Raw genomic sequence first — 20390 nt, forward strand, 5'->3', positions numbered from 1 at the left:
ATCTGTATTATTAGTATTAGTCTAGGCTAAGTTATGCAGAGGGGTGGCATAATAGATTGTTTTAATTAAAACGGCTGATACTAGAAAAAGCATGGGTTTTAATAAAAAAAAATAATTCATCCGAATTAAAGTATTGATTTAAATGTTGTAATTAGAAAACAAAAACAATAATAAAATAAAAAAGAGTTGCATTAGCGTTCGATTTCCCTCTTTATGTGTGACAAAAATTAAAAATGGCAATAATCAAAATAAACATTTTCCTTTTTCTTCCTTTTTTCGTACTGTAATAGAATACGTCTATTATCCACACATAAATCGAAAACAAAGGTCAATACATTAAAGAATAGCTCTCGTACAAAATCATAAAATGACCGGTTAGTTCCCCCATATGTAAATTGAGAAGAAAAAACTTCTCGTATTATTTTCTGTGCTCCAAGATTATACCTGTGCCTTGTCCAGTGGAAGGCAGGCGATTTTTTGTTACTATTCACCACAGCTTTATTTTACCATGTATAAAGGGTTAAAAAAATAAAAGAGAAAAAAGTCACCTTAAACTTGGTGAGAGCGAACGAGCTGCTTAATATATTCAGGGATGTGCCCAGTTAATAATTTTTTTAGTATTCTCATACCTTCTCTTTTTTCAGTGGGAATTTTTTTTCTGATTCAAACAATAGTGCAGGAAAAATATTTATTAACATTTATTATAAGTATTTCATTTATTTATTATTATTTATTTTATTTGTTTACGTCTGTTTTTTTATGTGTAAGCCCAACATTTTACGTAGCGTAAACCTTTTATTGATAAATAACAACTAAAGTATAGACCGCAATGATCACGGCAAAAATTGTGCCAATTGTGCCAAATCACTTCTAGCAATCAAATTTTCAATGAGCAATACTTTGGATTTCTAAAAACGCGTATTAGGAAAGGGTCAGAAACCTTAATGCGTCTGTATGTAAAGCAGGCAATACATCCAAATTCAAAAAAAAACAACGAGAATTCGAACAATTAAAAAAAAATCAGTTCAAACTATAAAAATCCCGGGGAATAAAGTCGCTCTAAGTAAAATTATACCAGATAATCCCTACGTGAGTCAAAAGCAAATTACAAGATAAGCTAGAATGAGTCTGAGTTTGGGCTTTAACATCTTTAACATCAAGACTGATCGATTTTATCAATATCTTGTGATAAAAGTATTTAACGGAACATGACTTTTGTCTTTGACTAGAGTTTTGTGAATTTATGACTTATGAGGCTCAATATTTTGCGTTGTCATTTTTGTCATTAGTGGGATTTCCTACTTTGATCGCTCTTTAAAAAAATATATATACAGTGAAACTTCTCCAAACGGACACCTCTAATAACCGAACACCTCTCTTGAGCGGACAGTTTTGAATTTCTCGGCATGGTTCCATAAGCTTTAGTGAATTTTGAACTTCTCAAAAACGGACATTCTATTAAGCGGACGCGGACACCATTTATTCCGAAAAAGTCTCCATTAAGCAGGCAGTTAGAAAAAAATTGCAGTGGAAAAAATGCAAACGAAAATCAGGTTAATTTTTTAATTAAATTATATTTCTGTTTTTTATTGTTGTTTATTGTTTATGTTTAATGATTTACACAAAAAAGATTTATGCACTACTTGTTTTTCATTAATCTTTTACTGTTGAATATGAATTATTGGTTTGAAGAAATTTTGCTTTATTTATGAAGTACAAATTTTTATTGTAAAAACGTTTTTGAAAATTTGTATATTCTCTATTAAGCGGACACTTCCCTTAAGCGGACAAAATCTTGACCCCCATTGGTGTCCGCTTAAAGGAAGTTCCTGTATAATGAGTTGCCTATGCAAATATTTTCGGGCGGTAATAGATATAATGGACACTCTGTATACTATTTAAATGAAAACATTATTTAGCCTAGATATTATGTAGTAGCAATTACTTTCAATAACAGTTAACATTCACTCCAATTTTCTTTCTTTTCAATCAGTTATTAATTACACTTATCTTAATCTTTGCCTCATCTTTCCCTTTCTAGTGTTGAAGTTATTAATTATAATTAAATATAATAAATCATATATGAATAATTATACAGGCTTATTTGCATTTGTTATGTCAATTTAAAGATATATGAGCATTTATTCGTGATAATTTCGCAACATTGCGCTTACGAAATTATAAACAATTGGGTAGATACTAGTCATGGTAAACACTTGAAATGTAAAGCGTAAGCATTGATAGAAAGCAATACGTTGTCAGATACAATTCACTCAAAAATTCACAAAAATAATGTGTTCATTATATGTGGTCTCTAATTTTGTGCATAAAAATTCTGAGATAACTTTGCAGCGTTTAACAAAAAAAAACAAAACACAAAATGTTTGTGGGAAAATTACAAATGGGTACTTCGTAGGATGTTTACTTTGCGGCAATTTTGGGACATCTCAAAATTGTTATACAATTTAATAAATTTGTATAGATTTATCATATTGTTTAGTGCCTTGAATATTGAAGTTAATAGAAGAAAAAAAATTACAAATTACAATTTTTTTTTTCATATTTGCAAACTATTGGCATTGCATATCATAATTCATAAAACAAATGGTGACTTCTGTAACACAGCGGTGGTTTGGGTATAACTGGTTGCATAACACTTAAAACGTTCAAGGGATGTCCAAATATACTGCTCTTCTAAACAAACTAACGTATCGCCTGTGGCATCGCATTAAAATTTGTTCTATCTATGAATGTTATAAAACTTTTAATTTTATTAAACTTTTCAAAATACATAAACTAAAAACAACCAATACAGATATATTTATTTTGTACAAACACTAAAAAAATAATTAGAATATAGTACAAAATGGTTGAGAGTCACTTTTTATAAAATTCCAAAAATGGCTGTCTGACTTTTGATTTTCCCTTTCTTGTTGCCAAAATCGCTTCTTCAAAATTTGGAAAAACAATTGAAAATCAAAAAGACTAAAGCTAGCATGATGAATTTGTTCACTGTTTTTTTCACAATAATTAAAAAAATATGAAGAACCGTTGACACTTCTTCGGAAAAAAAAGTTTAATTTTGTTGGATTGTGTTATTATTATTTGACGCTTAAACGGTATAGTTTAGACACGTTCGCAAGGATTTTTACGGATGTCGTTTCTTGCACGGTATGGTATTGTAATTTAGAAAGAACAACAAAAGAAAGTAACATTACATTTAAAATTAAAATTTTAATTGTGTGAATTTTAATTTTAATTATTGCTTCCAGATTCACAATACATACATAAGTGAACTGGTCGACTGTGACGAAGGCCTTTTGGGCTAGTCAGGTCCTGGTAGATGCAACTGCGCATGTCACGCATGTCCGTTAGAACTTTCAATTTCATTTCATAAATGACATTGCCATGTTGACTATTACGTTTTAACAAATTTATTTTATTAAAATTAAAACAACAAAGTACAAAATAACAATATGACTTTTCGTTATTATGAGTGGACCCGATGTGGATGAAGTGCTCAATTATTTGTCTATAAAGTTTAACAAAATCTTCTGTGATCGTGATTTTGTCTGTTGTGTAATTGAAGACTTCCAAACAATATTGGACAACAAAAACAAGATTTTGTAAGTACCACGTAAAAAAGTGCAAATTCCATCGAAATTTATTGTTCTATAGCATGCGGAAAAGGAATGTAATGTAGAGAAAGAGAAAGTCAGTTGTGATCTCACCAGTTATGTAAAACTTTTGATTTTACTTTCATTTACTTTCAGTGTCCTCGTCTTTCCAACGTTGGGACCAATCTATCTCAAAGCTCTTCGCTATCAAGCGAGGCTATTTGATTTAACTGTCTTCAATATAACATCAGCTTCAGGCAAGTTCAAGTCCATCGCAGTATGTCATAAAGACCATTTGTAAGTCTCTATAAATTATATTAAAATAACCTTAAAACTCTTTATTTTCAGGAAGAAAACAACTCCACCAAAGAAAGAAACAATGCCTGAATCAGTCTCAAAACGTAAACGCCCTGAAAGACAACTCTATGTACCTCCAGCTCAAAGAGCATCACAACTCTCTGCCAAACATTGTGATAAAAAAGTGTCGGACTGTCAGAAAAACACAAGAAAGCAAGTTACAAGTGAGCTGTGCACTTGTGACAACAGTGTTTTTAGTTTGAGTGATGTAGTGAATTTAACATACTTCTTTACCAACTTGCCATGTGAATTTAGATGTTTGCCAAAACAGTACTATCAACACCACAATTGTGAATTTCAGAAGATCTTAAACTTGAAGAAATACAACTTGTTGGAGTATGACTATTTTATAAAAATTTACGACAGTTTTTTACTACTCAACAACATTTATTGGAGGTTAAGTGAGTTACAATGTTTACACCAAATTGAAAGGAACTTCCACTCATATCCTGTATATGATTTTGACAATCTTCAGACAAGACCTGAAAAAACTTCAGTAAGATAATAGGTACATTATGGTACTGTTTTAATGTTGTTATTGTAGGCCCTTTTAATTGACACATATGTGGATGACTTTCAAACGTCAGTGTCAGAATTGGAGTTTGGAAATTTATACAAAATTGAGTGTGATACTACTTGTGATGACAAAAGTTGTGAAATTGTAGATCTATCAGTGCTAGAATTAGGACATTTCTTCATAGTTACAGTAGAGAAGAGTGATTACATATATGAGTGCCAAGAAAAACATGACGTGACTTTTTGTGTGAGTACTACTTTTCTAACTTTAGATTTTTGTCTAATGTCTCTAGATTTTAACATGATTCCATAAAGAAATAAGTGCACGTAAATTAAAAAATTAACGAAACATTTTTTGCTTTTATCGTGTAAAGTATGTAGTTACAAACAACAAAAAAGGTACCACATTCTTGGACCGTATAAAGTATGAGTAATGAGATTTTGGCACTACATACTTTGAAAATAATAAATGAGCTTAAAATTGCTGTCACTTCACCGCTTAAACAATTAATTTTTGTACATCTTTCATTCTATTGTTTGTAATTAAACGTAGTTTCTATTGTACTCAGATATATAATTTAGCTATTCTTGTTGAAAGTACTTCCGCATCTTGACAATTTTTGAAAGTTAGTTTTAAATTCAGTAATTAATTTCATTACAACGGTTCAATTTTGGTGCAACTTTGTTTGGTCGACGTTTAAAATTATAAACTTTCACTGATGTTGAACTCTACACTGGTCGACATAATAGCGCTAATTATTAACCAACGTTTATATCATAGAGACTTGACAATTATGTTACGCAATTAATATAACATACACATTCCGCAAATTATGTGCACTACTTGTTGCCAACTAACATAAAGGAAACGGTTTGCATTCTTGTTTATTTTATAGAAGAACAGAAGATACCGTTAGTAAACTCAAATGCACTTATACTTTCTACCACAATTTTGCGATTAGAATGAAAGTCTACGTTTTTTTTTCGAACTGAAGATTGGAGGAATCGGGAAGTAAAGCGTATCTATTTACATCTTTTGCGTTGAATTTTCTACACGCAGGTGTAGCCCCGAGCACGAAAACGCTTCGCTTTGATAAAAAAATCGTAGAGTTCAAAGAACCTGTAGCGGTCATATTTGAACAAAAGATTTCTGAAATACATATAAATAATCCAAATCTTGTATTTTGTCATCTGAACCACAATTTTTTTTTATTTAGGGTAGGCCATGAAAGAGAGAGACAAATATACATGTCGTTTACTTTAAACCGCTCACTTTAAAGTCATAATTCGTCAAAATTTTGAAACGTTGGGACAGATCTGAGAGGATTTATGCATTGGATTGTACAAGAATGGGTATTTTAACACAAAATGGCCATTCCTGGTACAATCCAATGAATAAATTCTCTTGAATTGTCTCAAAGCCTATCCTACATAAAAATGTTGTGGGTCATAGGCTAGTACAGGGCTTAACACTTCTCAAAAATGGCATACACCTAACTTCCCCTGCTTTCCTTGTGATTTGGTCAAAGTTTTCCCGATTTCCTTTGGATTTTGTTTTACTTCCCCTGATTTCTTTGTAATTTCGTCTAACTTCCCCTGATTTCCTTGTGATTTCGTCTGACTTCCCCAGATTTTTTAGGGATTTCGTCTAACTTTCCCTGATTTCTTTTTGATTTCGCCTAACTCTCACTAATTTCATTGTGATTTATTTTAACTTCCCTTGATTTCCTAGTGATATACTCTGATTTCCTATTAATTGCCTCTGATGTCCTCTGATTTTCTAGTGATTTCGTCTAATCGGTCCCGATTTCCTTTTAATTTGGTCTAACTTTTTCTGATTTTCTTGTGATATCCTCTGATTTCCGATTGAATGCCCCTGATATCCTAAGACTTCCCCGGATTTTCTAGTCATTTCTTATTGATTTCCTAAGACTGATATACCGATTTCCCAGAGAGGTTAACCCTTTGCGATAGTACATACAGGGTGAACCCGACTAAAGTACAGATCTCGTAACTACAGCATCAGTTAGCACTGTACATTATAATTCTGTAAAAAAATAAAATAAAAATCTAATGGGGCAAAACCCTTCTGCATTTTTAACGATTCGACGCTTATGGCACTGAATTCAACAACTGTTTCCTAAAAATTGTTCGGACAATAACGTTTACGCTCGCTCTTCTAGTTCTTGTTTAACTTTCACTTATTACTGGTTTTAAAAACAAGACACATTCCAAAATTTAGGTATTGCGAAAAATTAATTTATTTGAAATAAATGAGGCGCTCAAAAAGGTTCATGTTTATCTAGATTGCTCCGTAAAGTGACTTTTTTCGAATTGCTCGGTGGATCTAAACGAAATTTTAATTAGAAACGAAACAATGATTTTTGTAACTTTAGCTTCATCACAACACTTTTAAAGAATACACAAAATCCTAAATCAAAATAATCCAAATTTGAACAGTTTAGCACTGGAAAATCCAGGTTACTCTACCACGATTATTACTTATCCCGATTTGCTCTCAACTTTTCAACAATTTGTGTATTGAAACTGACCTGCCCCAACAATTCAGCGGCGCACAGCGAATTCTGCAGGAATTTTTTAACATTTTTGCTCAGAAACGGTGATGTGGACCGCGAAACTTGGCCATTATTCAAACTGTTTTTTTGTATTTACCAGGTTTTGTTTTTTAAAAGCGAAATTATAGAGCTATCGGATACAATTTTGACGTCTACTTGACATAAACTCTTGACCGGAAACTAAAGTAATTTATTTATAAATTAAAAATGGATGCAATCATAACAGTTAAAATTTATGACCTGAATTAGAATTTGAACGCTGCCATTGACCTAAAATTTCGGTCAAAGTACGGTACAATAACAGTTTCGCTTTCAGAGTTGTTTTTATGCATCTTATAAATTATTCCTGAACAGTTTCAACAGGTTATTACCGTCGACTCTTTCATTAGATCAGCGGTTTTTACGTTACAAAATGAAAAGTAATTTGAAAAGGAGTCTCGATCAATTTCACGAGTCTCCAATATCAAATTGAAAGTTAATAAAGGTGTTGGAATACCCAAAAAAGATAAAAAAAAAGAAATTGCATTTTCGCATGTTACCGCTCTCTAAATCCTTTATTTTTTTAATTCAAAAGTACTCGTTTCTTTTTCGCACGCAAAGTTATAGTAGTGGGAAGTTGAATTTTGAAGAACAAAAAGAAACCGAATTCACTAGTGTAAGATCAGAGTTAATTAATTTAAATGAGTTCATTAGATATCTGAAAATTGTGAGAATTTGCATAGATTTCCAACGGAAAGTTGCACATAATTTCGGACCACATGTGTAAAATATAATCAACACATTGAAAGTAAAGCTTAATAAAGCAACAATTGATTGATTTTGTTTTAGTGCGAGAATGTTAGAAAACAATTAGTTAGCAAACACGTAGAAAAACAAAATGTTAGTGCAATACCGAACGAAGATACGACGAATCGATCGAATGAAACCAATGAGATTAAAAACAAGGAAAATAATGGAACTCCGAAAAGCAACAAACACAGTGTTAAAAACCAAATAAACAAGAACAAGAAAGTTACAGATAATAAACACGAACAAGAAAAGGAAATCATGAGAATGACAAAGGAGTACATCAATAGAAAAACAAGGCCTATAATGAAATATGTCGATGATTCGAACGACACCCTGCTAATAGATCAAGACGATGGTGTTAACAATTGGGAAGATCTCTTCGACGACAACGGTCAAATTCAAGAAGAACTTTTAACAGAGGTAAACAGAACGAAGTAATCTAAACTGCAATATTAATGCAAATTTATTCTGTTTCAGATCGTCGATAAAGTAGGAGATGATATAATAATAGTGAAAGCAAACGAAGACTACTCTGATTATACAAACAAACCCCCTGAAGAACTAGAACATATAGTTGAACTTTATAATTTTCCGTCAACTTTAGAGACTCATGACTTGGTTCAAGCTTTCAGCGACATTAACAGCGACGCGATGTACATCAAATGGGTCGATGATACTCATGCTCTATTAGTTTTAGGTTCTTTGAGTCAAGGTATTGTTCAAAGTTTCCGGAAGCTGTATAATCTGATTAACTCTTTTACAGCTCAAAAAGCTATAAACATGAGGAACCCTCTTATTAAAGTTCGACCGATGACGGCTGCTAGCGCGATATCCATGGATGTCGCTAACAAATCTGACTTAAAACCAGCCATGAAACGTCCAGCAACTAACTTACAGACTGCTAGGAGATTAATTACTACTCATTTAGGTACTAAAAGCAAATTAACGAAGGAACAGATCGCTAAGGAGAGAGAGGATTTAAAGAACGCCAGAGGTAATTAATTATTACAGGACACTTTCAGAGTTTAATTGCTACCAACTGTAAAAAAAATAATTAAAATTGTTTTTTGTTGTTACATAAGCATTTGTTAGCTTGTCTGTAACTTTAGTTTAAAAATTGTGTTAGATAGTAATTAGTGAACAAGAAAGACATATTTTTCCAATAAACAAGTCAATAATGAAAATAAATAAATAAAATAAAGTAGATGAAAAATATGAGAATAACAATGACAAAATAAACAAAATAGACTGTAAGATCAGAGGCACCGTTATTAAAATTTTTCTTGTTTCAGAAATGAAGAGGTTGCTCAAGCAAAACGAAAAAGCCGCTTGGGAAGGTAACTTGCGATCATCTGTCAACTAATCGTAAAATTATGATTTGTGCCTTATCAATGTACCTAGAGAGTTTATATGCCATGAAATGGTTCAAAAATTGGTTGTTTGATATTGAATTAATTTGACTTCTACTTTTTGAAATAATTGTTGGATGTGTAGTCATTAATGCAATATTTTTCATAACGAATTAATGTTTTAGTTACCATATACAGGTGTCCCCCAAAAGGTTAGCTTCCTGAAAAGCATTGTGAGTTTTCAAGGAACAAAAAATGTATATATTATCTGGGCCAAAACTGAATAATACGCGAAAAAAAAAGCATTTTTGTAAAATGAAATTTTGAAACCACTGATGTAACCACAATTAACCAACAACAATGAGACCATACAATTTCTATAGCAACCCTGAATTGTTAATTTTGAGTTTTGACACAAATTAAAAAATCTTTTGCTGCTGGATAAATTTCATTATTACAGAGGTTCTCAAAAGTTGTACTTTCAGGAGTGCTTTTTATAAATGTCTTCAAAATTTTAGACTTTTTTAATCGTAAAACCTTAAAGTTTCTCCATGTTTAAGGAAGCTAGCCCTATGCAAGACACCGTGTATAAATGTTCATTTTTTGACAGTGGATATTTTGGATAATCAATAATTATCTATTTATTGTAGTTAGTCTACGTCAGCGTATTGGAAATATTTTTAATAATTGTTGTGACTTCCTAATACTTATAAATTACGAATTTGTTCAGGAAGTGACTTTAATATTTTATTTTTGTGATATTGTAATTTCAATTTATACATTTTATGTATACACGTTTGCTAACGTCTCAGGATAATAATTTTGTCTTTTTTTATAATTGGAGATATTTTATTCACTTTGATAGAAATAAAGCTGTATTCTTGAGTCCTTTTCTTTATTTTTCAATAACAATTTAAAAAATTAGTGGTTAAATACTAATTAAGTCAGTAAGATGTAAATAATATTAACTAGAGAACTAAAAACTCCTGGCATTGTTGAAATGTCTTGTCTTAAAAATATATTTATTTAACAATTTGATTATGCGTGCACGAATAATCGAGGTTGTACTGTATTTAAAATTTTTAAAAACAATCGGCGCAGAATATTTTTTCCGTGACTGCATTTCGAAAACATTCCGCATCGCCCACGATAGGAATTTCCGGCTCTCTAATTCGTAATGGTATAATAGGTCCAGGTAAAAAAAAGAAGAGTTGTAAGTAAATACCTTCTCCCATATACAAAAGAGTTAAAAATTAAACATTTAGTTTAATTCTATTGAATGTTTATCATTTTTCTCAAAAAAGTTCCTTTGTTTAGGTACTGATCAGATTTCTGTATATAAGCTTACAAGATTATTGTCTGAAATTTATTGATTTAAATATGCGCCTTACGGGTGGACAACCAGCAATACACCCGTCTCACATTTGACCTTCATCTAGTTTCTTAACGTTGGTGCGGTTGGCAGCAATTACGGAATGTTTGAATGAAAGTTTATGTTGTTTTATTTTAACGGTGTTCTCTGCTTTGATCATTTACTTATTCCTTTGAACCATTTTAACGGATTATTAAACATTGAGAACACTGAGAATAGTGTTTAAAGATGAGTGGAACACAGAAAAAGGATGTCCAACTTGTAAAAGTGTACATCAGGCAAAGGTAATTGAAAAATAATGTAAAACATATTCATACAATTTTTTTTGTTGCAGACCTTTAACATCTTTCGAGACCGAAGCAAAGCGACAAAATGTGGTCCAACATACATCGAGCAACGAGATTTTGTTAAAATCAGGATCTACAGAGAAAAAGTATTATTTTGATCAAGTGTTCAACAAGAAATCTTCTCAGGAGGAAATTTACAATGTTGTTGTTTCTCCGATGATTGGGTTTGTGCTTTCTGGATATACATGTACTGTGTTTGCATATGGCCAGACTGGTACAGGTAAAACATACACAATAGTTGGTAAAGAAGTTGGACCAACTACTGACTTTTACAATGTAACTTTTTCAACTTGTTTTTTTGTGTAGTTAAATTGCTAGTTTCTAGGATCCTTCAATTGGAATTGTACCTCGCGCAGCTATACAACTGTACGCAGAACTCGCGCAACTAACCGTGGAACACACAGTCAAGGTGTCTTTTATTGAGATTTATAATGAAGAACTCCGCGATCTTTTAGTTAAGCATGGCCCCCCATTGAAGTAAGCTACATTTCTTTCAATTCTTTATTCATATCGTTCCTCCTTAGGATATACGACGACCCCGACAATAAAGGGGCAACTTGCATAAAAGGTGTAACTGAGAAAGTGGTAACCAACGTTGAAGAAATCTATGAACTACTAGCTATTGGTTCTATAGAGCGCCAGACAGCTTCCACCGACTTGAACCGGCACAGTTCTCGCTCTCACACTCTATTTACTATTGTTGTAAACACGCGAGAAGTTACATCAAATGGAGAAGTTGTGATGACTAATGGGAAGCTCCACATGGTTGATCTAGCTGGGAGTGAGAACATTGGTAGATCAGGGGCCACTGACATGAGGGCTCGGGAAGCTGGTTCCATCAACAAGTCTTTATTAACTCTAGGAAAAGTCATCAAAGCTCTGGCTCAACATATGCAACATATTCCTTATCGAGAGTCAAAACTAACTAGGATCTTACAAGACAGTTTAGGAGGAAAGAGTAAGACTTGCATGATCGCAACATTTTCGTCTTGTATGGACGGTTTTGACGAGACCCTTAGTACGTTGGATTATGCACACGTAGCCAGAAGTGTAGCCAATTGCCCTACTGTAAATATCAACAGAATACAAACCAATATTCTGAAAGATTCCCAGAAGCAAATCGAACAATTACGCCAAGAATTAAACGCCGCTAGAGCTGGTGAGGGTTTCTACATGGATCCTTCTGCCTACGAGAAAATTAACTTTGACATCAAGAGCAAGAACGAGAGAATATTGATCTTGACACAAGAAATAGAACGAATCAAACGGGCATTGAGTGAAAAACAAAAACTGTATGATGATTTGAGTCAGTCAGCTGAACAAGTTAGTTCGAATCTGGAGGACCTGAAGAAAGTACTGAAAAAACAAAAGCGTAAAATCAAAACGTTGCAGATCACGAAAGAAACAATGGAGTCACAACTCATGAAGTTAACGCAAATTGCACAAGAATTGTTTGAAGCTTGTGAAACCACGACAAAGCAACAAGACATTTTCTACAATAAATACAATTTGCTTTGTGATTACACGTGTAGTAACGCTGATGCAGCGAAAAAAATCAATTCGCTGGGAGTTGGAATTGTGAATCAAATTTCCGAGTCTGCTGAGAATTTTTATCAAGATCAGACAACACATCTTGATGAGGCCAGAGAAAGAGTTAAAATAGTCCACGACTTGCACTCAAAAAATTCAGAACGCCTTAATCATGTTTTGTCGAAGATAAACTTGAAAAAGGAAGATTGGGACTTGAATTTTAAGCTTCTATTTAAAGACATTGGCTATAGTGAAGATCAGTTTCAAAAGCGGATTATGTCGTTTTTTGAAAATAGTCGTAAAGCACGGATGGATGACTTGGATCAAGTTGAAAAGAGCTTTTCTCATATCAAGGACCATGTAGAGGAAGCGAGTACAAAGATAGAAGAACGACTAAAGGAAAGCGAGAATTTGGTAAGCAAAACATGCTAATTGAGTAGAAAAAAAATTACACATATTTTCAGATCAATCAACAATTGGCCCGCGACCAAGAAAATGATAAAAATCGAAAATCACTCCTGCAAAATATGAAATTAAGTTTGTTGACTCAAAAAGAGAACTTGGAGCAACAATTATCTCAAGCTAAAAGAATGGAGGAGTTGCAAACTGAGATCTTACAAGAATGTAATTTACAAATAGAAAGTAAGAAACAAATGCTTGAGATTACAAAAAGTTTAAGAAATGATGAAGAGTTGTTTGAAGAACTGGGTAGAAATGCAATAGAACAGTGGTCAGAGGTTGAAGAAGTACTGGGAAACTTTAATGTGGTAAATTCGTCTTGAGAAGTCTCTTTCTTCATTTAATCTTGTCTGTTGTAGATGGAGCCGATGAACTTTCTGACTACCATTATTCAACAAGAAATTAACAACGTTAAGGAGAGTGGAACGTCTTGTGAAACTACTATTGAGGATAATATGTATGAAGCTGAAAAATGTGGTAGTGGCTTCAGTGAAATTTTTGATTCCAAAGTAACTTGTAACGACAATGTGAGTACACATGATGCGATTTTAAGCAGTTGCACGTTTTTTTGAATTTCAGGATTTTAAAAACACTTTGGGCGAATGGTCGGTAGAGCTCGAAACAATTGAGAAAAATTTAGAGGAAATAAGAACAGAGCATATCAAATGTTTGGTGAATAAGTTCAAATGCATTTTATCAGCTGAAAAAACTCATGAAGATGAGGTGAAGGAGTTTATTGAGAAATCAACGCAGGAATTAGAAAACTTGGCGAAACGTATCAAATCGCAAGTTCATGTAGGTGATACACCTGTAAAGGCTGTATTTGAACATCCCAAAGTCCCCAAACTGCAATCGATACAGAATATTCAAGAACACTCTAAGCGCCTTGTTGACGATTTTATGTCCGATTCGGAGTAATTCAAATTGTGGATTTTTGTATTTTTAAATAAATTAGTGTCATTTTTTTTTATTGTTAAGGCTGTTTTACCCATCGACTAAAATTCGTGTTTTGAAAAATATGCAACCCAACATACTAACCATTTGACATGCCAATTATCTATAAGGGTGAAAATCGTCTGTAAAATTAGCACCACAGTTCAGCAATAAACCAGGCAGATGAATTTGCCTTGACAACTGAGATTTTTTTAACACGTTTATATTGAAATAAAATTAAATTAGCGGTTGATTTCACAAAGTCTCACAATTAGCTAAAATTACATTTTTAAGGCGTCGCAACGCCAAAACTATCGGTGATAAATAACTAATTTTTATGTGAGCTGCTAGAGCTTTGTCAACTATGAACGTATGCAAATTTTCAAAATTTTATAAAGACAATTTTGGGGGTGAACACAAGTGTTGCCAGACTCTGTATAACAAATATAATAAATATTTTAATTTTCTTCCTAAGGGAAAGAACTTTTTTTCCTTTAATAGGAACTTCAGACGAAAAATACTAAAGAAATGACAAAAAAAAAGAAACCCGCTTTGGTCAACATTTCATAGAATTGTTCCGAAAACATGTAAAAGCCGTGTGACAAGGCCGTAATACAGTAAAATCTGTGTAAAACGGATCCTGTAAAAGCCGGAATCCTGTTCATTACGGAAATTTTTGACGGTCCTGGTAGAATTACTTCTTAAAAATACTTGTATATGAACGCGGAAAACCAAAAAACGGACCATTGGATTTTTATAGACGAAATTTTTTTATTTACTGCTACAAATTTTTTTAAAAACAATTAGGAAGGAATTCTTCAGAAAACAAGTCACACGCCGACTGTTTTGTTTATTTTACCTCGTATTGTATTTTACCTAATATTTTAGGTACTCAGTATATTTTTTTTTAATGGCTACCAAGAATTTTGCTTCCGAATAAAAATTTAGATATTGAGAATTCAGGGACAATAAACGGATGGAAGAAAATGACGTTGACTTTAAAAAAGAACTTAATCGTGTTTAAGAATGTGATAATTTAAGTGTTAAACAATTAATAACTCAATATAAATATGGAAAAGCGCAATTTTAGCATCTGTTAAAAAATAAAACCGGTTAAACTCAAAATAGTTACGAAAAATTTCTGTTACCAAGAACAAAGAAGTAAACTAGCGTAAAAGATATCTGGTCTACTTTTACACTTGCAAGCCAAAATCGCCGAAGCTCTTGAATATCAAAATTTTAAAGCTTTGAATTGTTCTTTCTAAAAAAAAAGTGTAGAGAAGCCGACAAATAAAAACCATCTGATGTTGGAAGTAAAAAAAAAGTTTGCATAAAATGGAAAAATGTCGAAAACGGAACCATCGGACGGTCACTTGCGATTCCGTTTTATGCAGGTTTCACTGTAATAAAATTTTAATGCAAATGAATATAATGTTTTATTTAATTTTAATGGTGTCGAGAAAGTGAAGTTTGGATTCTTGTAAGTTCTTAGAAGCATTTCTGTCCCAAGATTTTATTTACCGTTTTAGAGGGGTCTCAAAAAATGTCAAACCCGCGAATGTAGAGATGATTAGCCTGTATGTATAAAAGAAGAAATCGGTAAGTTAGTGACCATATTTATCTGGAGGTGTATTATGTGTTGCCTATGTTGATGATCACCACTGTCTGCCACTGGTCAGTAAAAGAAAACTAAATACAATCGGCCTTGAAAATCGAAAGGAACCGATAACCGATTCCGCAAATCACATTCAGATTCAGATCAATCTTTCTACTTCAGTATAGTTTGTGGTGGGAAAGGCCACAATAAGGCTGTGCAGTGATAATTTGGTTGTGGTTGTGAAACTCTGTACTGTTTTATCATAAGAAACTCGGTTAACCGATTTCCTTGTAGAAAGAGGTAAAACGAAAAAAATCCACTCAAGAATACTCTGAAAATGTCTCAAACCGGTCGTGTTATCGTATATGGTGGTCGTGGAGCCCTAGGTGCCAAATGTGTATCAGCCCTTAAAGCCAACGATTTTGTAAGTCAATTGGTTATCATAGTTATTATAAATAATATTGTTTTTGTGATAACATTTAGTGGGTCGGTTCGATTGACCTCAACGAAAATTCTGAAGCTGATTTGAACATTGTTTTGGAAAAGGATTCTGATTTGGTGCAACAGGTTTGTTTTGATTTAGATATTTAATGAAGGCATTGACACTATTTTTTAGGAGAAAACAGTATTGGAGAAAATCAATTCTGCATTGAATGGATCCAAGTTAGATGCTGTCATTTGTGTCGCTGGGGGTTGGGCAGGGGGAAATGCAGCCAAAGGTAAGTTTTTACGAGACCTTCATGAGATAATTAGAGCGATTAAGAAAGTGTCCACTACCAAGGCGAAATCAATTATAAAAAAGTTGCTTATTTACGTAGAATTCGTAATATGGAATAACCGAAATCCCGATAGATATTATTTCTTCTGTAGATTTAATCAAAAATTCCGACATGATGTGGCGCCAAAGCGTTTGGAGTTCCTTGATTTCCGCCTCCGTCGCAGCTCAGCACCTTAAAACTGGAGGAGTTGTAACCCTTACAGGTGCTAAAGCTGCACTTGAAGGAACGCCCGGCATGATCGGTTATGGTCTTGCTAAAGGCGCCGTTCATCATCTTACAAAATCATTAGCGGGAGCTGACAGTGGTTTGCCTGAAAACTCATTGGTTGTGGCCATTTTACCAATCACTTTGGATACTCCAATGAACCGGAAATGGATGCCCAAAGCTGACTTCACTACTTGGACTCCATTGGAATTTATCGCCGAGTGAGAATACGCTCGTCTGGAAAAATTTCAAACTAATTGTGGTTTGCAGGCTTTTCGTGGAGTGGATCCGCGGGAAAAATCGGCCGGAAAGTGGAAGTCTCCTCCAACTGGTTACTAAGAACTCGAACACTGACATTATTCCGGCGAAATTCTAAGCGAAATTGGGATGAAAATTGTGGACCAAATCTAAGCATTTATGTTGTGAATACGTACATATAGTTTATTGTTAACGCAGCAGATCTGAATAAAGTGTTGATGCATTCGTTTCGGTGAATAAATGAAGTGGGGTTTGTTGAAAAATATTTAATTTTTTACATACAAATTTTATATGAAATTAAGTATGGAAAGTGTCAGAATTGGACAATATTTCAGTCGAATTCCAACCATGTTGTATCATCAAAGAGTCAAGGAAAAGAAAAATTGCGCTGTTGACTCATCAATGGGTTTCACATTACTATGCAAGAAAATTCTGCACTTATCTAATATCAAAAATGTATAAAAATTTATGGATTTTTTTTTTGATTTTGTAAATATAACGGCTGGTCAGTTTTTCCTTTTGATAATACTTAAAAGTGACGAAAACAGTTACAATACTACACATTTGCACAAAATACAGCACTATACATTTAAAACAATTTAACACAAAAGTCAGTGCAATCAAAATAAGTGTCAAAATAAGTCTACAATTCACTGCTATCTAAGAATAAAAATTAGTTAAAGCTTAAACGGTGCAAAATAACATTGTGGGATAAAAATAATCCATGACCCTAGTTTTATGTACAAATTGAATTAAAAATTAAACAGGCCCCGTAACAATCAGGTGTACTGATGGAATAGGAAGTACAAGTTGTTACAAAAGAAAAAAAATTAGAGGAAAAAAAGAGCATCTCAGATTTCAGTGTCCATAAATTAGTCTAGAATTTCAAGTAGAATGATTTGAGAAATGTTATTTTACATTATCTAAAAGCGTCTGATACTCTTTTAAGTACCTAATCTATTAGCATAAAACCTTAGTGACATATAAGGCTTTACGACGGTTCTAAATCACAGTAATAAATACAAAAAAAAAACTCTTGAGAGCTGTACCAAACGCTAAAACATCCAAAAATGTGTTACCATAATAAATGCTAGAAAATGCTATAAGTGGAAATAATTATCTACGTTATAACAAATATGTTTATAAAAATTTGTACTATTTTATAAAATTCTGCAATAAAAAACTATGAAACCATCTTGGCGTCGCTGTTTTTTGAAACAAAAATCACACTAGCGCTTAGGTCGAGAACAAAAAATTAGCAACGATTTTATATGAAATTTAAAATTAATTGTATGGCACGAAGCGAGATTCATTTTCTTTTGGGAATGAACACTTTAGAACTGCGGTAACAGTTTGGAAACAAATTCATTAAATCAAATTATTTGAGTATTTTATTCTCACTCTTTCAGGCTCATTTATCACTAGTGTAGTTTCTTGGTTAGTATTACGATTTGAAATGAACTTATCCAAACTTTTTCCTACATTTTGATATTTACAGCTCATGGAAATAAAATTTCAAGCAATTATTTTTAAATTTCAGTGCAGTGCGTGCGCCGTCCCCAATTTAAGTTCTCCATCTAGACACCAGTAAAATCACAACCTACTCACATAATATTGCAACAGATATCAGGGACTTTTAAATTAGACAAATGTGGACCTTAAATGTCAATTCTAGGTCTATATTGTAGGGTTAAAGGAGGATTCTGAAATCTCCATCTTGTCACATAAACGAATTTTAAAGTGTGATCTTTCCCTAATAGTTCATCATTGCAAAGTATATCAATCTAAAACAGAAAAATGAGTTTTTAGTATTGCTATTGATTTGTCTTACATCTCTGTATTTCTCCATGCCATTGAGAACCTTCTTGGCAACAAATTTCTTCAAATGTAGGATAGTAGCTTGTGCTGAACACCGAATAAACCTTCTTTTTAAAGTTTTTAAATTTGAACTAATACATTCTAAACAGACGTTAACTTGTTCGTCTTGCCGGTGATAATCAGATTCCGCGTGTACGTCGGCTGATGGTTTTTCATCCTCTAGTTCTCCAGGATTTGGAGGAATGTCTTTAGGACAGGGTAAACCTCTTTGGTGGTAGAATTCTCTTTCACGAGTTATTTCATCTAAACACAAACCAACGTTTAAGAAATCTACGTATTTTTGTTTAAACTTACCTTTCTGCAATTCAGGGACCAGTTTATACACGATATCTTGCATAGTTCTATCAAAACTTATGTATTGAAGAGGATGTGATTGGTGGATTACAATATTGCATGTTGGACAGGTATTGTTTTCTTCTAAATGTTTTACAAGACAGCTTTTGCAGACTGAAAATATTTCATTAGTAAAAACTGACCTAATGCTATTGTTATTGTGACAAAACTGTTGTTTTACTTACAAGTATGAAGACATTCTGTTACAGTCGTGGCGTCAATTAGGTAGCCTCTACATATCTTACACGTTATATGACTGTTTAATGTTTTTAGCTTTATTCTTCTTTCCATTATCATAATTCATAAAAAACCATAATTGTACAGAATTTGTTCTAACCCTAATTGACACACACAAACAAAAATTGTTGATAGAATAAGATGCGCATGTGCAATTTTTGGATGCCGTGGTAAAACGTACGACACCGGTAAAGTAAAGCACATGGATTCGAAGCCGGAACTGGGAATTTTAAAATTTAACGTCATTTCAAAAGTCATTTTTGGGGTAATTAGTTTTAATGATATTATAATTTTCAATAGAGCCAACATAATAAATGTTGAGAGAAAAATGGACCACACTACATAAGATCTTAAATTTACTTCAAAACATTACTAAAATAATTAAAGAATTTTTTCTTAACTTACACAAATGTCAAATAAATAAATAAAGTGATACAGCTCCTACACGACATTGTAAACTGTTGAACTACTACGATATTGTGACTACCACTACTAGGTACTTAAAAATTATTAACCAACAAGGGGTAAGCTGTACCTGCAATGGGTGTTTTGTTGATTGCAGATGCATTTAAAAGTAAAAGAAAATTAGCAAACCACTGTATAAGTAGTCTACAACTGTAAGCATGCATCAAAATCTTTTTTTTTGTTTTATTAACGTCACCTTATGTTCAAAGAAACTAATCAATTATATTATTAAGCAGATTATTTCTCATGTATTTTGTAGGTACGTACTCAACCGTGGATACGGTTTGGTAATTCTTTCTGGTATTAAATAAAAGCCACAATTTTATTGTAACTAAACAAACCATTATCAAAGTTTCAAATCTTCAAATTGGGTAATGCTCCAGCAGGTACAACATAATTTCTTGTTTTTGGTGGCATTGCACTTAAAGAGTAAAATTTTTGATGGGTCGATTAACATTACAATAATGCAGAACTAATTAAAGTGCACATAATACGGTAGTAATAATCGCCTAATTTAATTACCCTCTAATTCTATTGTTGCACTTTTTGTTAGATAAAATGCACTTCGTAATATTCGGATGCAATTAGTTTGAAGAAACCTAGATGCGCTATCATTGTCACCATTAACATTAACTGTTGTTTAATTATGAGTTTAAAAATTGTTTCCTTTTACTTTTGTGCACGTTTAGAACAATGTGCAAAGAGCGTCACAAAAGAAAGACAACTTTCGATATGATTACCAAGTAGATATAGGTATCTATACCTATTTTTCGGCACTACCTAGAAATTATAAA

The 20390-nt window shown here is 32.8% G+C and overlaps 4 protein-coding genes across 4 annotated transcripts; 3 read left to right on the top strand and 1 right to left on the bottom strand.

Annotated features, from left to right (window-relative positions):
* Positions 1-3357: 3357 nt before the first annotated feature.
* LOC148167253 (uncharacterized) lies at positions 3358-10089 on the top strand. The gene is made up of 8 exons (XM_088047676.1): positions 3358-3626; positions 3774-3914; positions 3966-4470; positions 4519-4737; positions 7895-8275; positions 8333-8567; positions 8619-8849; positions 9148-10089. Exons 1-8 carry the CDS (start codon positions 3493-3495, stop codon positions 9216-9218), a joined length of 1917 nt encoding a protein of 638 aa, XP_087903802.1. The 5' UTR covers positions 3358-3492; the 3' UTR covers positions 9219-10089.
* Positions 10090-10661: 572 nt separating this feature from the next.
* LOC148167254 (kinesin-like protein KIF11) lies at positions 10662-13878 on the top strand. The gene is made up of 7 exons (XM_088047979.1): positions 10662-10860; positions 10911-11199; positions 11249-11400; positions 11448-12867; positions 12918-13220; positions 13272-13439; positions 13492-13878. The coding sequence occupies exons 1-7, from the start codon at positions 10805-10807 to the stop codon at positions 13828-13830; spliced, it is 2727 nt and encodes a 908-aa protein (XP_087904105.1). The 5' UTR covers positions 10662-10804; the 3' UTR covers positions 13831-13878.
* Positions 13879-15472: 1594 nt separating this feature from the next.
* Positions 15473-16908, top strand: Dhpr (dihydropteridine reductase). Its single transcript, XM_088047576.1, has 6 exons — positions 15473-15678; positions 15737-15866; positions 15926-16009; positions 16059-16161; positions 16313-16646; positions 16696-16908. The coding sequence occupies exons 2-6, from the start codon at positions 15780-15782 to the stop codon at positions 16799-16801; spliced, it is 714 nt and encodes a 237-aa protein (XP_087903702.1). The 5' UTR covers positions 15473-15678; positions 15737-15779; the 3' UTR covers positions 16802-16908.
* A 26-nt stretch (positions 16909-16934) lies between these two features.
* l(3)73Ah (polycomb group ring finger 3-like lethal (3) 73Ah) lies at positions 16935-19314 on the bottom strand. The gene is made up of 4 exons (XM_088047578.1): positions 19080-19314; positions 18856-19008; positions 18515-18804; positions 16935-18467 (listed from the first exon to the last, which is right to left on the bottom strand). Exons 1-4 carry the CDS (start codon positions 19189-19191, stop codon positions 18342-18344), a joined length of 681 nt encoding a protein of 226 aa, XP_087903704.1. The 5' UTR covers positions 19192-19314; the 3' UTR covers positions 16935-18341.
* Between the last annotated feature and the right edge of the window lie 1076 nt (positions 19315-20390).

The sequence above is a fragment of the Gnatocerus cornutus genome, chromosome 10 (assembly GCF_029298725.1).
Source record: "Gnatocerus cornutus isolate USDA-ARS CGAHR chromosome 10, icGnaCorn1.1, whole genome shotgun sequence".
Taxonomy (NCBI): domain Eukaryota; kingdom Metazoa; phylum Arthropoda; class Insecta; order Coleoptera; family Tenebrionidae; genus Gnatocerus; species Gnatocerus cornutus.

Bases quoted from the DNA above. Each gene is read 5' to 3' on its own strand.
- Dhpr (XM_088047576.1), top strand. From the start codon at position 15,780: ATGTCTCAAACCGGTCGTGTTATCGTATATGGTGGTCGTGGAGCCCTA. The intron at 15,867-15,925 runs GTAAGTCAATTG...GATAACATTTAG, and splicing joins CCCTTAAAGCCAACGATTTT to TGGGTCGGTTCGATTGACCT. The intron at 16,647-16,695 runs GTGAGAATACGC...TGTGGTTTGCAG, and splicing joins CCATTGGAATTTATCGCCGA to GCTTTTCGTGGAGTGGATCC.
- LOC148167253 (XM_088047676.1), top strand. From the start codon at position 3,493: ATGAGTGGACCCGATGTGGATGAAGTGCTCAATTATTTGTCTATAAAG. The intron at 4,471-4,518 runs GTAAGATAATAG...TTGTTATTGTAG, and splicing joins CAAGACCTGAAAAAACTTCA to GCCCTTTTAATTGACACATA. The intron at 8,568-8,618 runs GTATTGTTCAAA...ACTCTTTTACAG, and splicing joins TTTAGGTTCTTTGAGTCAAG to CTCAAAAAGCTATAAACATG.
- LOC148167254 (XM_088047979.1), top strand. From the start codon at position 10,805: ATGAGTGGAACACAGAAAAAGGATGTCCAACTTGTAAAAGTGTACATC. The intron at 10,861-10,910 runs GTAATTGAAAAA...TTTTTGTTGCAG, and splicing joins AAAGTGTACATCAGGCAAAG to ACCTTTAACATCTTTCGAGA. The intron at 13,440-13,491 runs GTGAGTACACAT...TTTGAATTTCAG, and splicing joins AAGTAACTTGTAACGACAAT to GATTTTAAAAACACTTTGGG.